The sequence below is a fragment of the Xenopus laevis genome, chromosome 1S, assembly GCF_017654675.1.
Source record: "Xenopus laevis strain J_2021 chromosome 1S, Xenopus_laevis_v10.1, whole genome shotgun sequence".
NCBI lineage: Eukaryota > Metazoa > Chordata > Amphibia > Anura > Pipidae > Xenopus > Xenopus laevis.
In genome coordinates, this window is record NC_054372.1 from 198,217,221 (window position 1) to 198,239,291 (window position 22,071).

At 41.5% G+C, this 22,071-nt stretch overlaps 1 protein-coding gene across 1 annotated transcript in view; it reads right to left on the reverse strand.

Moving 5' to 3' along the window:
* The window catches only part of LOC108707353 (protein hinderin), a 95,233-nt gene that overhangs the window by 10,689 nt on the left and 62,473 nt on the right, over positions 1-22,071 (reverse strand). Inside the window, exons 9-10 of the mRNA XM_041580674.1 lie at positions 13,242-13,405; positions 3,481-3,571 (exon numbers count right to left, since the gene is read on the reverse strand). Of these exons, the coding sequence (XP_041436608.1) occupies positions 3,481-3,571; positions 13,242-13,405 (255 nt within the window). The remainder of the gene's footprint in view (positions 1-3,480; positions 3,572-13,241; positions 13,406-22,071) is intronic.

The window sequence follows — 22,071 nt, forward strand, 5'->3', positions numbered from 1 at the left end:
ACATTGATGGAAAAAGGGTGAAGGGGCTGTCACTGCGCGAAAGAAAGATATTCCTGAATATAATTACCCTCCCTTCGAAAAGTAATGCATTTAAATTTATATCAAATGCCTGAAATTGTAGGAAAGTGCCAATCCCAATAAAGTCGGATTATGGGATGGAGGTAACTATTGCTGTCAATTACCAAAGGCTTGATTTTCAATTTATATTCAAAATGAATTGTGTTCCACCGACGTGAGAGAAAGTCTCAATTCCAGGTATGTTTCAATTATATAGGATTTCCAGTGGCGGGCAATAAACAAATAGATTTATGGGCAGGAGCGAGACGCACGAGGAGGAAAAGAGAAAAAACTACATAGAAGTTCATCCATTTGAGGAAAGCAAAACCCCCACATACCCAGGGTAGAGCCCTGCGCGGGTCCATTTTTTGGAACCCGTACCCGCAACCCGGACCCGCAACCTGCATTCTTACCTGCTTGGACCCACAAGTACCTTATCCGCAACCCAGACCAGCTGACCATCAAGAATAAGGAAGTGCTGTCATTGTAAACCGGAAGTGACATCATTGGAAGTGATCAGGGGGGAAAAAGTAAAAATCGCTATTGAGAAGACCTGCGGCCCGACCCGCAGAACAGCGTCTGTATCCGCAACGTCTACCCGCAACCCGCAGGTTTTTGCGGGTAACCCGCGGGGTTACGAAGATTCAAAGGAGATTTGGGGAGATTTAGTCGCCCGGCGACAAATTGCTTCTTCTTCAGGGGACTAATCTCCCCGAAAAGCCTTCTCGCCAGCTAGAATCTATTTCGCCGGTGGGATGGCACTTGGAGAGCTTCGTTTTCTGAAGTCGCCCAAAGTTTCCTCGTGAGGCAACTTCTGGCGACTAGGGAAAATGAAGTGCTCAGAGCGCCATCCTGCCGGAGATTTAGATTCTAGCCGGCTTTTCGGGGAGATTAGTCCCCCGAAGAAGAAGCAATTTGTCGCCGGGCGACTGAATCTCCCCGAATCTTTTCATGAGTCTCTGCCCTTACAGGTGGGTGGTCTAACAAGAACATACCCTGAGAAACCATCTGGAGATAGGGTTTCCACCTTGTCTAAAAAATTTTACCGGCCGGTGGGGGGGGGGGGACAAAAAGGGGCTGGCCATGATGTAAAAGGGGACAGAGTCTCGCACAGTGATGCGAAAGGGGCGGAGCAACACGCGTGATGGACAGAAACCTGAAAAAAAAAAAAAAGTAAGTACTGAGAGGATTGGGGCCTTTTTCTTAAAGGGATCCTGTCATCAGAAAACATGTTTTTTTCAAAACACATCAGTTAATAGTTCTACTCCAGCAAAATTTTGCACTGAAATCCATTTCTCAAAAGAGCAAACAGATTTTTTATATTCAATTTTGAAATCTGACATGGGGCTAGACATATTGTCAATTTCCCAGCTGCCCCTGGTCATGTGACTTGTGCCTGCACTTTAGGAGAGAAATGCTTTCTGGCAGGCTGCTGTTTTTCCTTCTCAATGTAACTGAATGTGTCTCAGTGGGACATGGGTTTTTACTATTGAGTGTTGTTCTTAGATCTACCAGGCAGCTGTTATCTTGTGTTAGGGAGCTGCTATCTGGTTACCTTCCCATTGTTCTGTTGTTTGCCTGCTGGAGGAAAGGGAGGGGGTGATATCACTCCAACTTGCAGTACAGCAGTAAAGAGTGATTGAATTTTATCAGAGCACAAGTCACATGACTTGGGGCAGCTGGGAAATTGACAATATGTCTAGCCCCATGTCAGATTTCAAAATTGAATATAAAAAAATCTGTTTGTTCTTTTGAGAAAAGGATTTCAGTGCAGAATTCTGCTGGAGCAGCACTATTAACTGATTCATTTTGAAAAAAAAATTTTTTCCCATGACAGTATCCCTTTAAGGGTTATACAAATTACCGGTACATCTGTAATACCGGCCCCGGCCTTCACAGGTGTTTTACCGGCTAGGCCAGTAAAATACCGGCCGGGTGGCAACCCTATTCGGAGAGGGTCTTTTTACATTTCAATTAAGTAACTGTTTGTACAGTTGTTGTTATTGGTAAAAAGAACATCTAAAGAAATGAAAGGTTTAACTAAAACAACAAGATTGAGATCCCCGTTTCACGTGTCGTCAACCAATCAGAACCATTCCCCATTTTGGTTAATGGGATAGAAACAGTATAACAATGGAGCTGGTTTTTGGCTGATTTTAAGAAAGAGAAGGAAGAAAGACAGAGAGAGAGGACATAGGGAAAAGCTATACCCTATACACATTAACCTGTGGGCACATTTTGAAAGATCTCTGTATCGTTTGATGTCTCTGGGCTGGATAATCTCAATAAATCATCTCTGGGAACCTCAGTTGCATCTTTTTTGCTTGGCTGTGGTAATTTGCGGAATTTATATTTCACACACTATACGGATATACATGAATATTCCAACACAACATTTTGGTATATAGGCCAGTCCTGGCTACCGGTCTCTCTTGATACAGTTCAGGTCCTGCACCCTGGGGCTCCTAATAAATAAAGTACCCCCTCTTGTAAAATATAAGGATATTATAAGTTACCGAGGAGTTTCATGACCATATAAAAGTACGAAGCCGAAGGCCGAGTGTTTTTATACAGGTCATGGAACTCCGAGGTAACTTCTAATATCCTCATATTTTATAACTGGGGGTACTTTATTTATTATAATACACAAAGTTCAGTGAGTCATGTGACAGAAATGACATCAGAACTCACCATTTATAAGGATATAATTTACAAGATATTCATGGTTTTTGTGTATTATAGGAGATATCCATGTTACACCCGCAACCAAGTCTATTGGAATTGCTGCGCAATGAACAAGACACAGAGTGATTCGAGCTCCCTCCTTTGGCACTCTGCTTTGGCTTAATAAACAAGCTCTCAATGTTAAAGGAGAAGGAAAGGCTAAAAGTAAGTAAGCTTTATCAGAAAGGTCTATATAAATACACCAGTAACCCCTCAAAGTAATGCTGCTCTGAGTCCTCTGACAAAAGAAACAGCACATTTCTTTCCTTCTATTGTGTACTCATGGGCTTCTGTATCAGACTAACTGTTTTCAGCTTAAACCTCCAGGGCTAGGGCTTGAGCATGCTCAGTTTGCTCCTCTCCCTCTCACTGCTGTAATCTGAGTCTAGAGCTATGAGTGAGCAGGGAGAGACTCAGGCAGGAAGTGATGTCACACCAAGCTAATATGGCAGCTGCTGATCCTAAACAGACAGAGAGAGCGTCTAGAGCGGTTTACTCAGGTATGGTAAAGCATTCTGCAGAATAAATATAGTGTTATAGCTTGCACTGTTTTTGCTAATCTATTGGCAATAAACTGCTTTGGTAGCTTTCCTTCTCCTTTAAAGAGAGAGAACAGTTGCCGTTCAGTAACCACACTGAGGATCATGGGAATCTGCACTGCACACAAGGAATGACATGGTAAAAAATCCTCTCACTTACCGGCAGATTTCGCGCTGCACGGGGGGTGAAACTGTGCTCACTGGCTTCTGTGTCACTGGATAGGGAGATGTGGCTGCATCCTTGGTGGAACCTGTAAAGAGATGTTATTTATACAAGTGTACTCACAGTCTCTGACTATAATTCACACAATTCCCCTAAAACTTTTTTTTAACCCACTGATTCTACAAGTCCCTATTATTTAGATTGTGTTAATCTCCATCCCCTGAAGCTTTGTGTTCTGGGGTATTATACATGGAATTGGCACTGTATTTATCTGCTGTGTGTTCTGGGGTATTATACATGGAATTGGCACTGTATTTATCTGCTGTGTGTTCTGGGGTATTATACATGGAATTGTCACTGTATTTATCTGCTGTGTGTTCTGGGGTATTATACATGGAATTGGCACTGTATTTATCTGCTGTGTGTTCTGGGGTATTATACATGGAATTGACACTGTATTTATCTGCTGTGTGTTCTGGGGTATTATACATGGAATTGGCACTGTATTTATCCTGCTGTGTGTTCTGGGGTATTATACATGGAATTGACACTGTATTTATCTGCTGTGTGTTCTGGGGTATTATACATGGAATTGGTCCTGTATTTATCCTGCTGTGTGTTCTGGGGTATTATGCATGGAATTGGTACTGTATTTATCTGCTGTGTGTTCTGGGGTAATATACATGGAATTGACACTGTATTTATCTGCTGTGTGTTCTGGGGTATTATACATGGAATTGGCACTGTATTTATCTGCTGTGTTTTCTGGGGTATTATACATGGAATTGGCACTGTATTTATCTGCTGTGTGTTCTGGGGTATTATACATGGAATTGGCTCTGTATTTATCCTGACGTGTGTTCTGGGGTATTATACATGGAATTGGCACTGTATTTATCTGCTGTGTGTTCTGGGGTATTATACATGGAATTGGCTCTGTATTTATCTGCTGTGTGTTCTGGGTATTATACATGGAATTGGCACTGTATTTATCTGCTGTGTGTTCTGGGGTATTATACATGGAATTGTCACTGTATTTATCCTGCTGTGTGTTCTGGGGTATTATAGATGGAATTTGCACTGTATTTATCCTGCTGTGTGTTCTGGGGTATTATACATGGAATTGGCACTGTATTTATCTGCTGTATGTTCTGGGGTATTATACATGGAATTGGCACTGTATTTATCTGCTGTGTGTTCTGGGGTATTATACATGGAATTGGCCCTGTATTTATCTGCTGTGTGTTCTGGGGTATTATACATGGAATTGGCTCTGTATTTATCTGCTGTGTGTTCTGGGGTATTATACATGGAATTGACACTGTATTTATCTGCTGTGTGTTCTGGGGTATTATACATGGAATTGGCACTGTATTTATCTGCTGTGTGTTCTGGGTATTATACATGGAATTGGCACTGTATTTATCCTGCTGTGTGTTCTGGGGTATTATACATGGAATTGGCTCTGTATTTATCTGCTGTGTGTTCTGGGGTATTATACATGGAATTGGCCCTGTATTTATCTGCTGTGTGTTCTGGGGTATTATACATGGAATTGGCCCTGTATTTATCTGCTGTGTGTTCTGGGGTATTATACATGGAATTGGCACTGTATTTATCTGCTGTGTGTTCTGGGGTATTATACATGGAATTGGCACTGTATTTATCTGCTGTGTGTTCTGGGGTATTATACATGGAATTGGCACTGTATTTATCTGCTGTGTGTTCTGGGGTTTTATACATGGAATTGGCTCTGTATTTATCTGCTGTGTGTTCTGGGGTATTATACATGGAATTGGCTCTGTATTTATCTGCTGTGTGTTCTGGGGTATTATACATGGAATTGGCCCTGTATTTATCTGCTGTGTGTTCTGGGGTATTATACATGGAATTGGCTCTGTATTTATCTGCTGTGTGTTCTGGGGTATTATACATGGAATTGGCTCTGTATTTATCTGCTGTGTGTTCTGGGGTATTATACATGGAATTGGCTCTGTATTTATCTGCTGTGTGTTCTGGGGTATTATACATGGAATTGGCACTGTATTTATCTGCTGTGTGTTCTGGGGTTTTATACATGGAATTGGCCCTGTATTTATCCTGCTGTGTGTTCTGGGGTATTATACATGGAATTGGCCCTGTATTTATCTGCTGTGTGTTCTGGGGTATTATACATGGAATTGGCCCTGTATTTATCTGCTGTGTGTTCTGGGGTATTATACATGGAATTGGCCCTGTATTTATCTGCTGTGTGTTCTGGGGTATTATACATGGAATTGGCCCTGTATTTATCTGCTGTGTGTTCTGGGGTATTATACATGGAATTGGCTCTGTATTTATACTGCTGTGTGTTCTGGGGTATTATACATGGAATTGGCACTGTATTTATCTGCTGTGTGTTCTGGGGTATTATACATGGAATTGGCCCTGTATTTATACTGCTGTGAGTTCTGGGGTATTATACATGGAATTGGCCCTGTATTTACAGTTCTGTGTTCTGGGGTATTATACATGGAATTGGTACTTTATTTATCTACTGTGGGTTCTGGGGTATTATACATGGAATTGGCTCTGTATTTATCCTGCTGTGTGTTCTGGGGTATTATACATGGAATTCGCCCTGTATTTACAGTTCTGTGTTCTGGGGTATTATACATGGAATTGGCACTGTATTTATCTGCTGTGTGTTCTGGGGTATTATACATGGAATTGGCACTGTATTTATCTGCTGTGTGTTCTGGGTATTATACATGGAATTGGCCCTGTATTTATCCTGCTGTGTGTTCTGGGTATTATACATGGAATTGGCACTGTATTTATCCTGCTGTGGGTTCTGGGGTATTATACATGGAATTGATCCTGTATTTATCCTGCTGTGTGTTCTGGGTATTATACATGGAATTGGCACTGTATTTATCTGCTGTGTGTTCTGGGGTATTATACATGGAATTGGCCCTGTATTTATCTGCTGTGTGTTCTGGGGTATTATACATGGAATTGGCCCTGTATTTATCTGCTGTGTGTTCTGGGGTATTATACATGGAATTGACACTGTATTTACAGTTCGGTGTTCTGGGGTATTATACATGGAATTGGAACTGTATTTATCTGCTGTGTGTTCTGGGTATTATACATGAAATTGTTACTGTATTTATCCTGCCTTGTGTTCTGGGTATTATACATGGAATTGGCCCTGTATTTATCTGCTGTGTGTTCTGGGTATTATACATGGAATTGGAACTGTATTTATCTGCTGTGTGTTCTGGGGTATTATACATGGAATTGGTACTGTATTTATCCTGCTGTGGGTTCTGGGGTATTATACATGGAATTGATCCTGTATTTATCCTGCTGTGTGTTCTGGGTATTATACATGGAATTGGCACTGTATTTATCTGCTGTGTGTTCTGGGGTATTATACATGGAATTGGCACTGTATTTATCTGCTGTGTGTTCTGGGTATTATATATGGAATTGGCCCTGTATTTATCCTGCTGTGTGTTCTGGGTATTATACATGGAATTGGCACTGTATTTATCCTGCTGTGTGTTCTGGGGTATTATACATGGAATTGGCACTGTATTTATACTGCTGTACATTCTGGGGTATTATACATGGAATTGTCACTGTATTTATACTGCTGTTCATTCTGGGGTATATAGATGGAACCGTCAGTAGAATGCTGTAAAGGAATGTCTTCCATTAGTCTCCTTAAACATAAGAATTACACCAGTGTGAAATAGGACTTTGTATATTCCTAAGTAGCTTACAGCTCTAAGGGGACCAGACTAAAACCCCAAAATAATTGAAATGTTATTAATGGACGAGTAAAGTTGGGGCCAGTGATACCAGGGCAATGTCTCAGTGTTCCTTTAAGAGAAGCGCACACAATAGAGCTGACACGGAACCATCAGAGCGGGAGAAGCAGAGAAGAACTTCATCTGATGGGTGAATTGATCGCTGGGGCTGAAATCAAGATGGAGGCTGGCGCATAACTATTAGGATTCCTCCAGCGCCACACACAGTGCACAAGTGTCAGGAGACTATACAGCTAAGGTAATAGGGGCTGAACCGGTTAGTCAAAAATAATTTGGCTTCAAAATTAAAAATTGATTTTTCGTTGGGATTTTACAGTGAATTTGTGGCTCTTTTGTTGCTGTGCAGTGCGAGGGGATTGACCTCGACTAAGGGTGGGGCGCAATCTCCAGGCACCAATTGGAGCGAGAGAGAGAAAGCGGTTTCATCCTACCCAGAATTTTATCCAGGGCTTCCCATCCCTAGAGACCGAAAGGACAAAGGAAAAGAGGTAAAGTGTTAAAAATCCTGAATAAGTGAATAGCTGCAAACAGGGCCGCCATCAGGGGGGGACAGGGGGGACTGTTGTCCCGGGCCCGGATGTTTTGGGGAGTTAAGGGGGGCCCGGCCGTGCTGCACTTACTTGCACGTACTTGCACAGCCGGTCCCCTGCATCCAAGCTCCGAATGACTTCTTCTTGTGTTCTAATTCGGCAGTGAAATGTAAGTCCCGGTAAAGCCACATGCTGATTGGTTGGGAGAAGTATGAACCTCCCCTCAACTTTATCCAATCACCATGCGCCTTTACCGGGACTAACATTTCACTGGCGAATCAGAGCACAAGAAACTGAAGATACCGGCATCTGAATTCCCTGGCTAAGGTACGTGCAGTTTTTTTTTTCTTTTAACTTGTGGGAGCCCTGACCAATTGTTTTTTTAAATGTGTGGGGGCCCTTTGCTATTTTTTTTTTTTTTTTAAGATGTGTGGGGTCCCTGGCTAATAGTTTTTTTTTAAAAAAAAATGTGTGAGGGCCCTGGCTAATTGTTTTTTTTTTTTAAATGTGTGGGGGCCCTTTGCTATTTTTTTTTTTTTTAAGATGTGTGGGGGCCCTGGCTAATTGGGTTTTTTTTTTAAATGTGTGGGGGCCCTTTGCTATTTTTTTTTCAAGATGTGTGGGGGCCCTGGCTAATAGTTTTTTTTTTTTAAAGATGCGTGGGGGCCCTGGCTAATTGGTTTTTTTTTTTTTATGTGTGGGGCCCTGGCCACCAATGTTTTTTTTCTTTAACCACCACCTGACCACCAAAACTTGTAGGAGGGGTCTGGGCACCAAAGTTATTTTTTTAACTTGTAGGGGGGCACTTCATGTTTTAATGCCTGTGTCTTGTGTGGCCTTCATACTGAGGGAGGGGTGGCGAAGGGGGGCCCCAGAAAATTTTGTTGTGCGGGGCCCCGTGATTTCTGATGGCAGCCCTGGCTGCAAATAGTATAGGGGGTTCAGGGGAGCCAACTGGGGGCACTTATAGGTCTTTTATTCCCTGACACATTCTCTGCATATTACAAGTGTTTCCCTACATTACCTTCAATATCACTGCACAGTAACCCTGTCTCTCTAGGTGCAGCTTTAGCCTTCTAAAGGGAAACTAAACCCACCAAAATGACCTTGCTCCCCCCATACAGGTTTCCTAAGGCAGAAATGAGCAGCAGTGTTGGTGCCTGTCATGTTCAGCTGCTTCTCCTTCACTCCCTGTCGCCTATTGAATTTGGCAAGTGAAGTGGGGCTATTCCCCCGACCCTTAAATCAGCAGAAATAGCCCAATTAAACTGCTCATAGGCTGTACAGGGAGTTAGGATACAGTCAAGCACAATTCAGCAGGAACAGTCCCCTAAGTTTGTTCATAGTCTGTACAGAGAGATCCCATAAAACTATGGCAGCATAGGTATTCCCTGTACTAAGCACAATTCAGCAGGAACAGTCCCTAAGTTTGCTCATAGTCTATACAGAGAGATCCCATAAAACTATGGCAGCATAGGTATTCCCTGTACTAAGCACAATTCAGCAGGAACAGTCCCTAAGTTTGCTCATAGTCTGTACAGAGAGATCCCATAAAACTATGGCAGCATAGATATTCCCTTGTACTAAGCACAATTCAGCAGGAACAATCCCTAAGTTTGTTCATAGTCTGTACAGAGAGATCCCATAAAACTATGGCAGCATAGGTATTCCCTGTACTAAGCACAATTCAGCAGGAACAGTCCCTAAGTTTTCTCATAGTCTGTACAGAGAGATCCCATAAAACTATGGCAGCATAGGTATTCCCTGTACTAAGCACAATTCAGCAGGAACAGTCCCTAAGTTTGCTCATAGTCTGTACAGAGAGATCCCATAAAACTATGGCAGCATAGGTATTCCCTGTACTAAGCACAATTCAGCAGGAACAGTCCCTAAGTTTGCTCATAGTCTGTACAGAGAGATCCCATAAAACTATGGCAGCATAGGTATCCCCTGTACTAAGCACAATTCAGCAGGAACAGTCCCCTAAGTTTGCTCATAGTCTGTACAGAGAGATCCCATAAAACTATGGCAGCATAGCTATTCCCTGTACTAAGCACAATTCAGCAGGAACAGTCCCTAAGTTTGCTCATAGTCTGTACAAAGAGATCCCATAAAACTATGGCAGCATAGGTATTCCCTGTACTAAGCACAATTCAGCAGGAACAGTCCCTAAGTTTGCTCATAGTCTGTACAGAGATATCCCATAAAACTATGGCAGCATAGGTATTCCCTGTACTAAGCACAATTCAGCAGGAACAGTCCCTAAGTTTTCTCATAGTCTGTACAGAGAGATCCCATAAAACTATGGCAGCATAGGTATTCCCTGTACTAAGCACAATTCAGCAGGAACAGTCCCTAAGTTTGTTCATAGTCTGTACAGAGAGATCCCATAAAACTATGGCAGCATAGGTATTCCCTGTACTAAGCACAATTCAGCAGGAACAGTCCCTAATTTTGCTCATAGTCTGTACAGAGAGATCCCATAAAACTATGGCAGCATAGGTATTCCCTGTACTAAGCACAATTCAGCAGGAACAGTCCCCTAAGTTTGCTCATAGTCTGTACAGAGAGATCCCATAAAACTATGGCAGCATAGGTATTCCCCTGTACTAAGCACAATTCAGCAGGAACAGTCCCCTAAGTTTGCTCATAGTCTGTACAGAGAGATCCCATAAAACTATGGCACATAGGTATTCCCTGTACTAAGCACAATTCGGCAGGAACAGCCCCTAAGTTTGCTCATAGTCTGTACAGAGAGATCCCATAAAACTATGGCAGCATAGGTATCCCCTGTACTAAGCACAATTCAGCAGGAACAGTCCCTAATTTTGCTCATAGTCTGTACAGAGAGATCCCATAAAACTATGGCAGCATAGGTATTCCCTGTACTAAGCACAATTCAGCAGGAACAGTCCCCTAAGTTTGCTCATAGTCTGTACAGAGAGATCCCATAAAACTATGGCAGCATAGCTATTCCCTGTACTAAGCACAATTCAGCAGGAACAGTCCCTAAGTTTGCTCATAGTCTGTACAAAGAGATCCCATAAAACTATGGCAGCATAGGTATTCCCTGTACTAAGCACAATTCAGCAGGAACAGTCCCTAAGTTTGCTCATAGTCTGTACAGAGATATCCCATAAAACTATGGCAGCATAGGTATTCCCTGTACTAAGCACAATTCAGCAGGAACAGTCCCTAAGTTTTCTCATAGTCTGTACAGAGAGATCCCATAAAACTATGGCAGCATAGGTATTCCCTGTACTAAGCACAATTCAGCAGGAACAGTCCCTAAGTTTGCTCATAGTCTGTACAGAGAGATCCCATAAAACTATGGCAGCATAGGTATTCCCTGTACTAAGCACAATTCAGCAGGAACAGTCCCTAAGTTTGCTCATAGTCTGTACAGAGAGATCCCATAAAACTATGGCAGCATAGGTATTCCCTGTACTAAGCACAATTCAGCAGGAACAGTCCCCTAAGTTTGCTCATAGTCTGTACAGAGAGATCCCATAAAACTATGGCAGCATAGGTATTCCCCTGTACTAAGCACAATTCAGCAGGAACAGTCCCCTAAGTTTGCTCATAGTCTGTACAGAGATATCCCATAAAACTATGGCAGCATAGGTATTCCCTGTACTAAGCACAATTCAGCAGGAACAGTCCCTAAGTTTTCTCATAGTCTGTACAGAGATATCCCATAAAACTATGGCAGCATAGGTATTCCCTGTACTAAGCACAATTCAGCAGGAACAGTCCCTAAGTTTTCTCATAGTCTGTACAGAGAGATCCCATAAAACTATGGCAGCATAGGTATTCCCTGTACTAAGCACAATTCAGCAGGAACAGTCCCTAATTTTGCTCATAGTCTGTACAGAGAGATCCCATAAAACTATGGCAGCATAGGTATTCCCTGTACTAAGCACAATTCAGCAGGAACAGTCCCCTAAGTTTGCTCATAGTCTGTACAGAGAGATCCCATAAAACTATGGCAGCATAGGTATTCCCCTGTACTAAGCACAATTCAGCAGGAACAGTCCCCTAAGTTTGCTCATAGTCTGTACAGAGAGATCCCATAAAACTATGGCACATAGGTATTCCCTGTACTAAGCACAATTCAGCAGGAACAGCCCCTAAGTTTGCTCATAGTCTGTACAGAGAGATCCCATAAAACTATGGCAGCATAGGTATCCCCTGTACTAAGCACAATTCAGCAGGAACAGTCCCCTATGTTTGCTCATAGTCTGTACAGAGAGATCCCATAAAACTATGGCAGCATAGCTATTCCCTGTACTAAGCACAATTCAGCAGGAACAGTCCCTAAGTTTGCTCATAGTCTGTACAAAGAGATCCCATAAAACTATGGCAGCATAGGTATTCCCTGTACTAAGCACAATTCAGCAGGAACAGTCCCTAAGTTTGCTCATAGTCTGTACAGAGATATCCCATAAAACTATGGCAGCATAGGTATTCCCTGTACTAAGCACAATTCAGCAGGAACAGTCCCTAAGTTTTCTCATAGTCTGTACAGAGAGATCCCATAAAACTATGGCAGCATAGGTATTCCCTGTACTAAGCACAATTCAGCAGGAACAGTCCCTAAGTTTGCTCATAGTCTGTACAGAGATATCCCATAAAACTATGGCAGCATAGGTATTCCCTGTACTAAGCACAATTCAGCAGGAACAGTCCCTAAGTTTTCTCATAGTCTGTACAGAGAGATCCCATAAAACTATGGCAGCATAGGTATTCCCTGTACTAAGCACAATTCAGCAGGAACAGTCCCTAAGTTTGCTCATAGTCTGTACAGAGAGATCCCATAAAACTATGGCAGCATAGGTATTCCCTGTACTAAGCACAATTCAGCAGGAACAGTCCCCTAAGTTTGCTCATAGTCTGTACAGAGAGATCCCATAAAACTATGGCAGCATAGGTATTCCCCTGTACTAAGCACAATTCAGCAGGAACAGTCCCCTAAGTTTGCTCATAGTCTGTACAGAGAGATCCCATAAAACTATGGCAGCATAGGTATTCCCTGTACTAAGCACAATTCAGCAGGAACAGTCCCTAAGTTTGCTCATAGTCTGTACAAAGAGATCCCATAAAACTATGGCAGCATAGGTATTCCCTGTACTAAGCACAATTCAGCAGGAACAGTCCCCTAAGTTTGCTCATAGTCTGTACAGAGAGATCCCATAAAACTATGGCACATAGGTATTCCCTGTACTAAGCACAATTCAGCAGCTGGTGAGTACAGTTAGTTAAGAAACAAACAGTGAGTAGCTAGCATCTCCATATGCCACAGCCTGCTCCCCAATAAAAGAGTCAAACATGGCTGCTTCAGATAAGATTTATTTCTCACACATGGCAGATTGATAACCACTGTATAAAGTAACACAGAGCACAGACTCACCTCTACTGAATCCAATCATTTCCTCTGCACACGAGGGGTCTCTCTGTTGAGTCTCACAAGGAGAAGTCATTGTCTTTTGGACTTTTTTACCCCCACTGAGATGTTTTATGGAACTTTTGATGGATGGTGGAGTGGTAACACCCTCAGATAAAGGCCTCGCTGGACTGTAAATAATAAAGCATTTACTGGGACATCAGATATCACTTTGTACTTTCACCTACATTTTCCCCTCAAGAGGTTTCTCTGTATATGAAAAGTACATGCACTGCAACTGTTATTTTACACAGAACACAAAAAATACATGAATAACCTGTAAAATAAATCCTTATTAAAAGATAAAACCCTGTAATTTATCACATTGACTGGCTTGTGTCTTTATATGGTCACAGAACAACCCCTCAGTGACTTCTAATATCCTTATCATTTACAGTAGGGGGTACATTATCCCTTATAATACATGAGTGATACTCAGAGTTCCCTGTATAACTCAGCCTGCAGCCTTGTGTCTTTATATGGTCACAGAACAACCCCTCAGTGACTTCTAATATCCTTATCATTTACAGTAGGGGGTACATTATCCCTTATAATACATGAGTGATACTCAGAGTTCCCTGTATAACTCAGCCTGCAGCCTTGTGCCTTTATATGGTCACAGAACAACCCCTCTGTGACTTCTAATATCCTTATAATTTACAGTAGGGGGTACATTATCCCTTATAATACATGAGTGATACTCAGAGTTCCCTGTAAAACTCAGCCTGCAGCCTTGTGCCTTTATATGGTCACAGAACAACCCCTCAGTGACTTCTAATATCCTTATCATTTACAGTAGGGGGTACATTATCCCTTATAATACATGAGTGATACTCAGAGTTCCCTGTATAACTCAGCCTGCAGCCTTGTGTCTTTATATGGTCACAGAACAACCCCTCAGTGACTTCTAATATCCTTATCATTTACAGTAGGGGGTACATTATCCCTTATAATACATGAGTGATACTCAGACTTCCCTGTATAACTCAGCCTGCAGCCTTGTGCCTTTATATGGTCACAGAACAACCCCTCAGTGACTTCTAATATCCTTATCATTTACAGTAGGGGGTACATTATCCCTTATAATACATGAGTGATACTCAGAGTTCCCTGTATAACTCAGCCTGCAACCTTGTGTCTTTATATGGTCACAGAACAACCCCTCAGTGACTTCTAATATCCTTATCATTTACAGTAGGGGGTACATTATCCCTTATAATACATGAGTGATACTCAGAGTTCCCTGTATAACTCAGCCTGCAGCCTTGTGCCTTTATATGGTCACAGAACAACCCCTCAGTGACTTCTAATATCCTTATCATTTACAGTAGGGGGTACATTATTCCTTATAATACATGAGTGATACTCAGAGTTCCCTGTAAAACTCAGCCTGCAGCCTTGTGCCTTTATATGGTCACAGAACAACCCCTCTGTGACTTCTAATATCCTTATAATTTACAGTAGGGGGTACATTATCCCTTATAATACATGAGTGATACTCAGAGTTCCCTGTAAAACTCAGCCTGCAGCCTTGTGCCTTTATATGGTCACAGAACAACCCCTCAGTGACTTCTAATATCCTTATCATTTACAGTAGGGGGTACATTATCCCTTATAATACATGAGTGATACTCAGAGTTCCCTGTATAACTCAGCCTGCAGCCTTGTGTCTTTATATGGTCACAGAACAACCCCTCAGTGACTTCTAATATCCTTATCATTTACAGTAGGGGGTACATTATCCCTTATAATACATGAGTGATACTCAGACTTCCCTGTATAACTCAGCCTGCAGCCTTGTGCCTTTATGTGGTCACAGAACAACCCCTCAGTGACTTCTAATATCCTTATCATTTACAGTAGGGGGTACATTATCCCTTATAATACATGAGTGATACTCAGAGTTCCCTGTATAACTCAGCCTGCAGCCTTGTGCCTTTATATGGTCACAGAACAACCCCTCAGTGACTTCTAATATCCTTATCATTTACAGTAGGGGGTACATTATTCCTTATAATACATGAGTGATACTCAGAGTTCCCTGTATAACTCAGCCTGCAGCCTTGTGCCTTTATATGGTCACAGAACAACCCCTCAGTGACTTCTAATATCCTTATCATTTACAGTAGGGGGTACATTATCCCTTATAATACATGAGTGATACTCAGAGTTCCCTGTATAACTCAGCCTGCAACCTTGTGTCTTTATATGGTCACAGAACAACCCCTCAGTGACTTCTAATATCCTTATCATTTACAGTAGGGGGTACATTATCCCTTATAATACATGAGTGATACTCAATATTAGACCAGTATAATTCCAGGTTGTGTCTCTGCATCTCCGCACATAGAATTACATTTATTCAGCTGTGTTTCGTTGGATTGAAGTTAAACATCCGGAGGGTAAAATCCTCGCCTTCTCTCGGCAGATATAATCTTATTTGATAAAGAGGATCATCGCTTCTGTTCAAACAAAGAACAAGTCAGAGCTGAATATTTACCCGGGATTTGTTAGATCAAACAAACTCGGTACAAACAAGATTACGATTAGGTTACCATGGCAACTTTAAACCATTCCAAAACTGGAAGAGACATTTAAAGGGTAATGGAACCCAGATTAATGAAATACCTCTTGCACCATGAGAGAGATGTAATTCCAGACAACTTTCCTATGAATATGAATTACACATTTAAACCCATTTAGCTATGGAAATCCACACGTGCCCTCTGCCTTCTTTTCTCTGAACTGCTTCTCCCGACTCCTGATACATTGTAGCTGGGTTTAGCCGGTCCTCCAGCCAAGACTCCAATGTCCTGTATCTAGGACTAGAAGACACAAGGCATTGTGGGAATGCTGACACTTTTCTATCCGTACGACTGGATGCACCAATGACACTTGGAGGTCTCACGCCCTTGCCACAAGAGCTTACAAATCTATAGTGCATAGCCTTTATACTATGGAGGCTATTGATCATGAAGCAAAGGCACTAGCCTTCTGTTAACTGCCATCTCCCTGACTGTCATGAAGACAAAGCTTGGCCCGACAGCATTTGTTCTGCAGAATTGAACCTCATTGTTTCACAGCTCTGGCCTGAAACCAGGGGCCGTTCATTCTGCCCAACTTTTCATCAGACGTCTGCCCAAAATCACGGGCTACGATTTATTTCAATTAGCAGGAAGCTTAACAGAAAGCAATTAAGCAAAGTTTTCAACCGGAATATTGAGCCAGCGAGGTTCACAGGAGGGCAGACTGCACGGTACAGAGATTAAAGGACAAATAAACCTATAAAATAAGTGAATATAAAACTGATGAGGGGGCTATTCTAAGCACTTTTGTAACGTACATTGATTATTTATTTTGTTTTTATTCCAAGATATTAAGGGATACATGTACTGTTAATATGAATGAATTTTGTTCCAACAGCGCCACCTGCTGCTCAGTTTCCCACCAGTCTGACCAGCAAGTAGTCAAGGAAGTTGTCAGGAGAAAGAAAGAGGCTGATGTTCTTCTGCTTAGGAATAAAACTAGAAACCTCTCACATCTTTCCTAAGCAGAAGAACATCAGCCTCTTTCTTTCTCCTGACAACTTCCTTGACTACTTGCTGGTCAGACTGGTGGGAAACTGACCAGCAGGTGGCGCTGTTGTAACACAATTCATTCATATTAACAGTACATGTATCCCTTAATATCTTGGAATAAAAACAAAATAAATAATGAATGCAAATGACAAAAGTGCTTAGAATAGCCCCCTCATAATTTTGAATTTCACTTATTTTAAAGGTTTATTTATCCTTTAAAGGACAAATAAACCCATATCATAAGCACAGGGTCCTTCCACAGCCTCTACTCCTCAACTGCACCAACCAGTCCTGCGCGGAACCAATTATTTACCCAATATTTACCCACTTGGATCCACTACCCGACCCACAACTGGCTTATCTGCAACCCGATCCACAACCCACTGACCACCATTATACAGGAAGTGCTGTTGCTGCAAACCAGAAGTGACATCACCAAAATTGGGCGTCAAAAGAAAGTTTTGTAAAATTTTAAATAAAGTAAAACATTTTTTACATACATTAAGAAATATAGACGAGATTCGCAATCCGACCCACAACCTGCATCTATACCCGCACCAGAAAAAACCTACCCGACCCGACTGGAAGTGACGTGACCAAATATGCAAGTTACCAATGCACTGCCCGGTTTGGTGTTTTGGGGTGAAGTACAGGGGAGCAAGGCTGTTCTGGGGAGTATTTTTGGGGATGGGGTTCCTGTGAAGGGGTCATACACTTATAATATGGGTTTGCTTTTCATCTAAAGGAGAATTTGGATTTTTTCTTTAATCGATGCTTAATTTTCCTTTCTATACTGCTTCTCACACCCAGGCTCATGGCACACAGAGGTGATTTCAGCTGGTGATGATGCATTTAAAGGGGATCCGTCACCTTGATAAATATGAATTATTTCAATCTTCTTTCTTTTGGGGTGTCACTTGGGTTTCAAGTGTATTTTCAAAAGGGCTTTTATTATACAGGTATGGGATCTGTTATCCGGAAACCCGTTATCCAGGAAGCTCCGAATTACGGAAAGTCTGTCTCCCATAGATTCCATTTTATCCAAATTTTAAAAGATGATTTCCATTTTCTGTGTAATAATAAAACAGTCACTTGTACTTGATCCCAACTAAGATATAATTAATCCTTATTGGAGGCAAAACCAGCCTATTTGGTTTATTTAATGTTTATATGATTTTCTTGTAGACTTAAGGTATGAAGATCCAAATTATGGAAAGATCTGTTATCTGGAAAACCCCAGGTCCTAAGCATTCTGGATAAAAGGTCCCATACCTGTACCAGACAAACTGCCCATCTACATCGTTTCAAACAAATCTAAAGATAAAGAAGCAGAACCCGGGGCTGCAAAGACCTTCAAGCCTTGAATAATTTAGAGCTGAGTTTGGTGCAATTTGAATTTTCCTTCAGGGAGGCAAAGTTAAATACCTTTAATTTGTTCTAATTATTTCAAATTTGCAAGTTAATTATGGCTGATCATTAAATAACAAAAAGGACTATCATCTCGGCGGAGCTTTACCTTCCACCCTGCGCATTACTTAAGCTACGATTTAGTATGCATGAATTCACTCTCTAAATAATCACACCGTTTCACTAAATGGTTGGGGGGAAACGAGCTCCGGATCCTGAGGAAGAGCATTAATGGACATTAGAAAGGCTTCTGGGAGCGATGCTGCTTACAGCCTAACTATTGCTAATGGGGCCTTATTTACTATTCTTTATGCCATTCCCAGGCAACAAGTTACATCGGGGCCGGCATTAAAGGAGAAGTAAAGCTACCGAAGCAGTTTATTGCCAATAGATTAGCCACAATAGTACAAGCTATAACACTATCTGCAGAATGCTTCACCACACCTGAGTAACCAGCTCGATAAGCTCTGTGTTTATTTAGGATAGCAGCTGCCATATTAGCTTGGTGTGACATCACTTCCTGACTGAGTCTCTCCCTGCTCACTCATAGCTCTGGGCTCAGATTACAGCAGGGAGGGGAGGAAGGGAAGAGAGGAACAAACTGAGCATGCTCAAGCCCTAGCCCTGGAGGTTTAAGCTGAAAACAGTTAGTCTGATACAGAAGCCCATGAGTACACAATAGAAGGAAAGAAATGTGCTGTTTTTTTTGACAGAGGACTCAGAGCAGCATTACTTTGAGGGGTTACTGGTGTATTTATATAGACCTTTCTGATAAAGCTTACTTACTTTTAGCCTTTCCTTCTCCTTTAAAAAGACCTTTTATTAGAGACAGGAGGAACGTTCTGTGCAGGAGACAAAGAACTAATGTCCATTCGGAGACATTGAAATACGTTTAAAAGGATAAGTAAACCTTTAAAATAAGTGAATGTAAAACTGATGAGGGGGCTATTCTAAGCACTTTTGTCATTTACATTCATTATTTATTTTGTTTTTATTCCAAGATATTAAGATATTAATATTAAGACATGTACTGTTAATATGAATGAATTTTGTAACAACAGCGCCACCTGCTGGTCAGTTTCCCACCAGTCTGACCAGCAAGTAGTCAAGGAAGTTGTCAGGAGAAAGAAAGAGGCTGATGTTCTTCTGCTTAGGAAAGATGTGAGAAAGGTTTCTAATTTTATTCCTAAGCAGAAGAACATCAGCCTCTTTCTTTCTCCTGACAACTTCCTTGACTACTTGCTGGTCAGACTGGTGGGAAAATGACCAGCAGGTGGCGCTGTTGTAACAAAATTCATTCATATTAACAGTACATGTATCCCTTAATATCTTGGAATAAAAACAATATAAATAATGAATGTACATTACAAAAGTGCTTAGAATAGCCATCGCCCAAAATAATTATTCCAAATCCTATTTTATCACATTAGTCAAGCAAAATGAACTTTAATTACACTGTATAAATGATTTGAATCTTGTTTACTTCCGTCTGGGAATTCATAATTATAACAAGCAGGCAGGAGCCATTTTGTTCTGTTATTAAGACAAGTCTTGTATCATCTCAGAATCTTGTTTGTGGGGGGACCTGATGTCCATCCCCATGTCCTGGTTACACAATTAAATGGTGAAGAGATTGGGGGGAATGTGGGGAGAGCAGTGACATGTAGGAAGTGCTGAATGGAAAGTGAAAGTAATTGCCTAAGGCATAGAGGCGGGGCAGACAATATTTGATTGACAGCTGAGATGTTTAATTGACCTTACAACAGCTATGAATGCTTTAATAAAATATAGAAATTGGATTTCATGTTTCATTTGAAAATAACTTTTATTATACAGAGTTTTGTATCTGGGTGACAGGTCGACTTTAAAGGTTTACTTATCCTTTCAGGTGAAACTTGCCCAAAATGAAGCCTTCTCTCTGGAATCAATGTCCCATAATGAAAGCCTGGCTAGTGATCCCGCCTAGATCTGAGCTCTATCCATAAAAATCAGTCGCTGGCAAAGTTCTACACGAGTTCTAGCGGAGCGACAGCGTTTGGAAAGAATATTCATTAGTAGTTCATTGATGGGCCACACAATGGAATGAACCATCTCAGGCCAAAGAGTTGGGGCCATGGATTTTGATGGCCATGTACTAAACTGAATCATTGGGCAGCCGAAAAGTACGTAGGATCATACAAATCAAGCATCAATTCAGCTGTATGATTAAAGGGCTAGTTCACCTTTAAGTAGGGTTACCCCCTTTTCGGGAAAAAAATCCCAGCCTCCCTATACATTTACCTTTCTTCCCCCTATTCATAACATTGGGATCAACCATAATTTTTACCGGCCAGACAGGTAAAATACCGGCCAGGTGGCAACCCTACCTTTAAGTTAACATTTAGCATTCTATACAATGGCTAATTCTAAGCAACTTTTCAATTGGCCATTTATTTTTTCTATTTCACAGTTTTTGAATTATTTGCCTTCTTCAGACTCCAGCTTTCAAATGGGGGTCGATGAGCACATCTAAAAAAACAAATGCTCTGTAAGGCTACAAATGTATTGTTATTGTTACTTTTTATTAGTCGTCTCTCTATTCAGGCCTCTCCTATTCATATTCCAGTCTTTTATTCATATCGAAGCATGGTTGCTAGGGTCATCTGGACCCCAGCAACCAGATTGTGGAAACTGCAAACTGGAGAGTGGCTGAATAAAAAGGAAGATGAGTAATAAAAAGTAGCAAAAACAACGGTAGTCTCAACGTCAGGAACTAACAGAAATATTATGTGTTTATAAAACAAAACAACTGGGCACAGTATGGGCTACTTAATAAGGTGCTTTGGGCTAATGTATGTCCTGCTTGTGAGATTGGTGCTGTGGTGCTTACCTGGAACCCACTCCCACATGAGCTTTAGCATCATTACTCCATCATTACTCCATCATGACTCCATCATTACCGCATCATTACTCCATCATTTCCACATAATTTTCCCATCATGACTTCATCATCACCCCATCATCACCCCATCATGACTCCATAATTTCCACATCATTTTACGCATCATTATCTCATCATTACTTCATCATTACCCCACCATTACCGCACCATTACCCCACCATTACTCCACCATTACTCCATCATTACCCCACCATTACCCCACCATTACTCCACCATTACTCCACCATTACTCCACCATTACTCCACCATTACTCCACCATTACTCCACCATTACTCCATCATTACCCCACCATTACCCCACCATTACCCCACCATTACTCCAATGCTGTCATTGAAATCACTTCAAATATTCAAAATATTAAATACTGCTCAGTAATGATGGGAAAAATGTGAATCTCGTACAAAAAGACACAATGAAGGAGTGGGACTTATCCGTTGCTTTTATAATAATGAATAACTCATTTTTGAAGTAATTATAGGCAATTAAAAAAAAGATAAGGGCAATTTATTTTCTATTATGTGTGGGAAGGAGCACACAGCCATGGAGGGAACAACTCAAACAGACTTGGCGTGACGAGAAGTGATTTGGGATGGTGTGGAATGTGCTGCGATACCCGGGGACCCTGTGCTCAGATTTAAAGTGACGTGGGTACAATTATCTTCAGAAAGCAATGCCTCCTGACTGGCACATCACCCACACGGTGTAGCACTGCATTCAAACTGTCAGGTACACGGTCACATGGGTTTGGGGCAATTATATCTCGGCACTTTCATCATAGAGCTCTGGGCATTGTTCCTAAATGCTTGTAAATTGCAGTTAGTCTGATGGAAATGCCACATGTTGTGTTAGGACAAGCAGCAAATGCAAAAG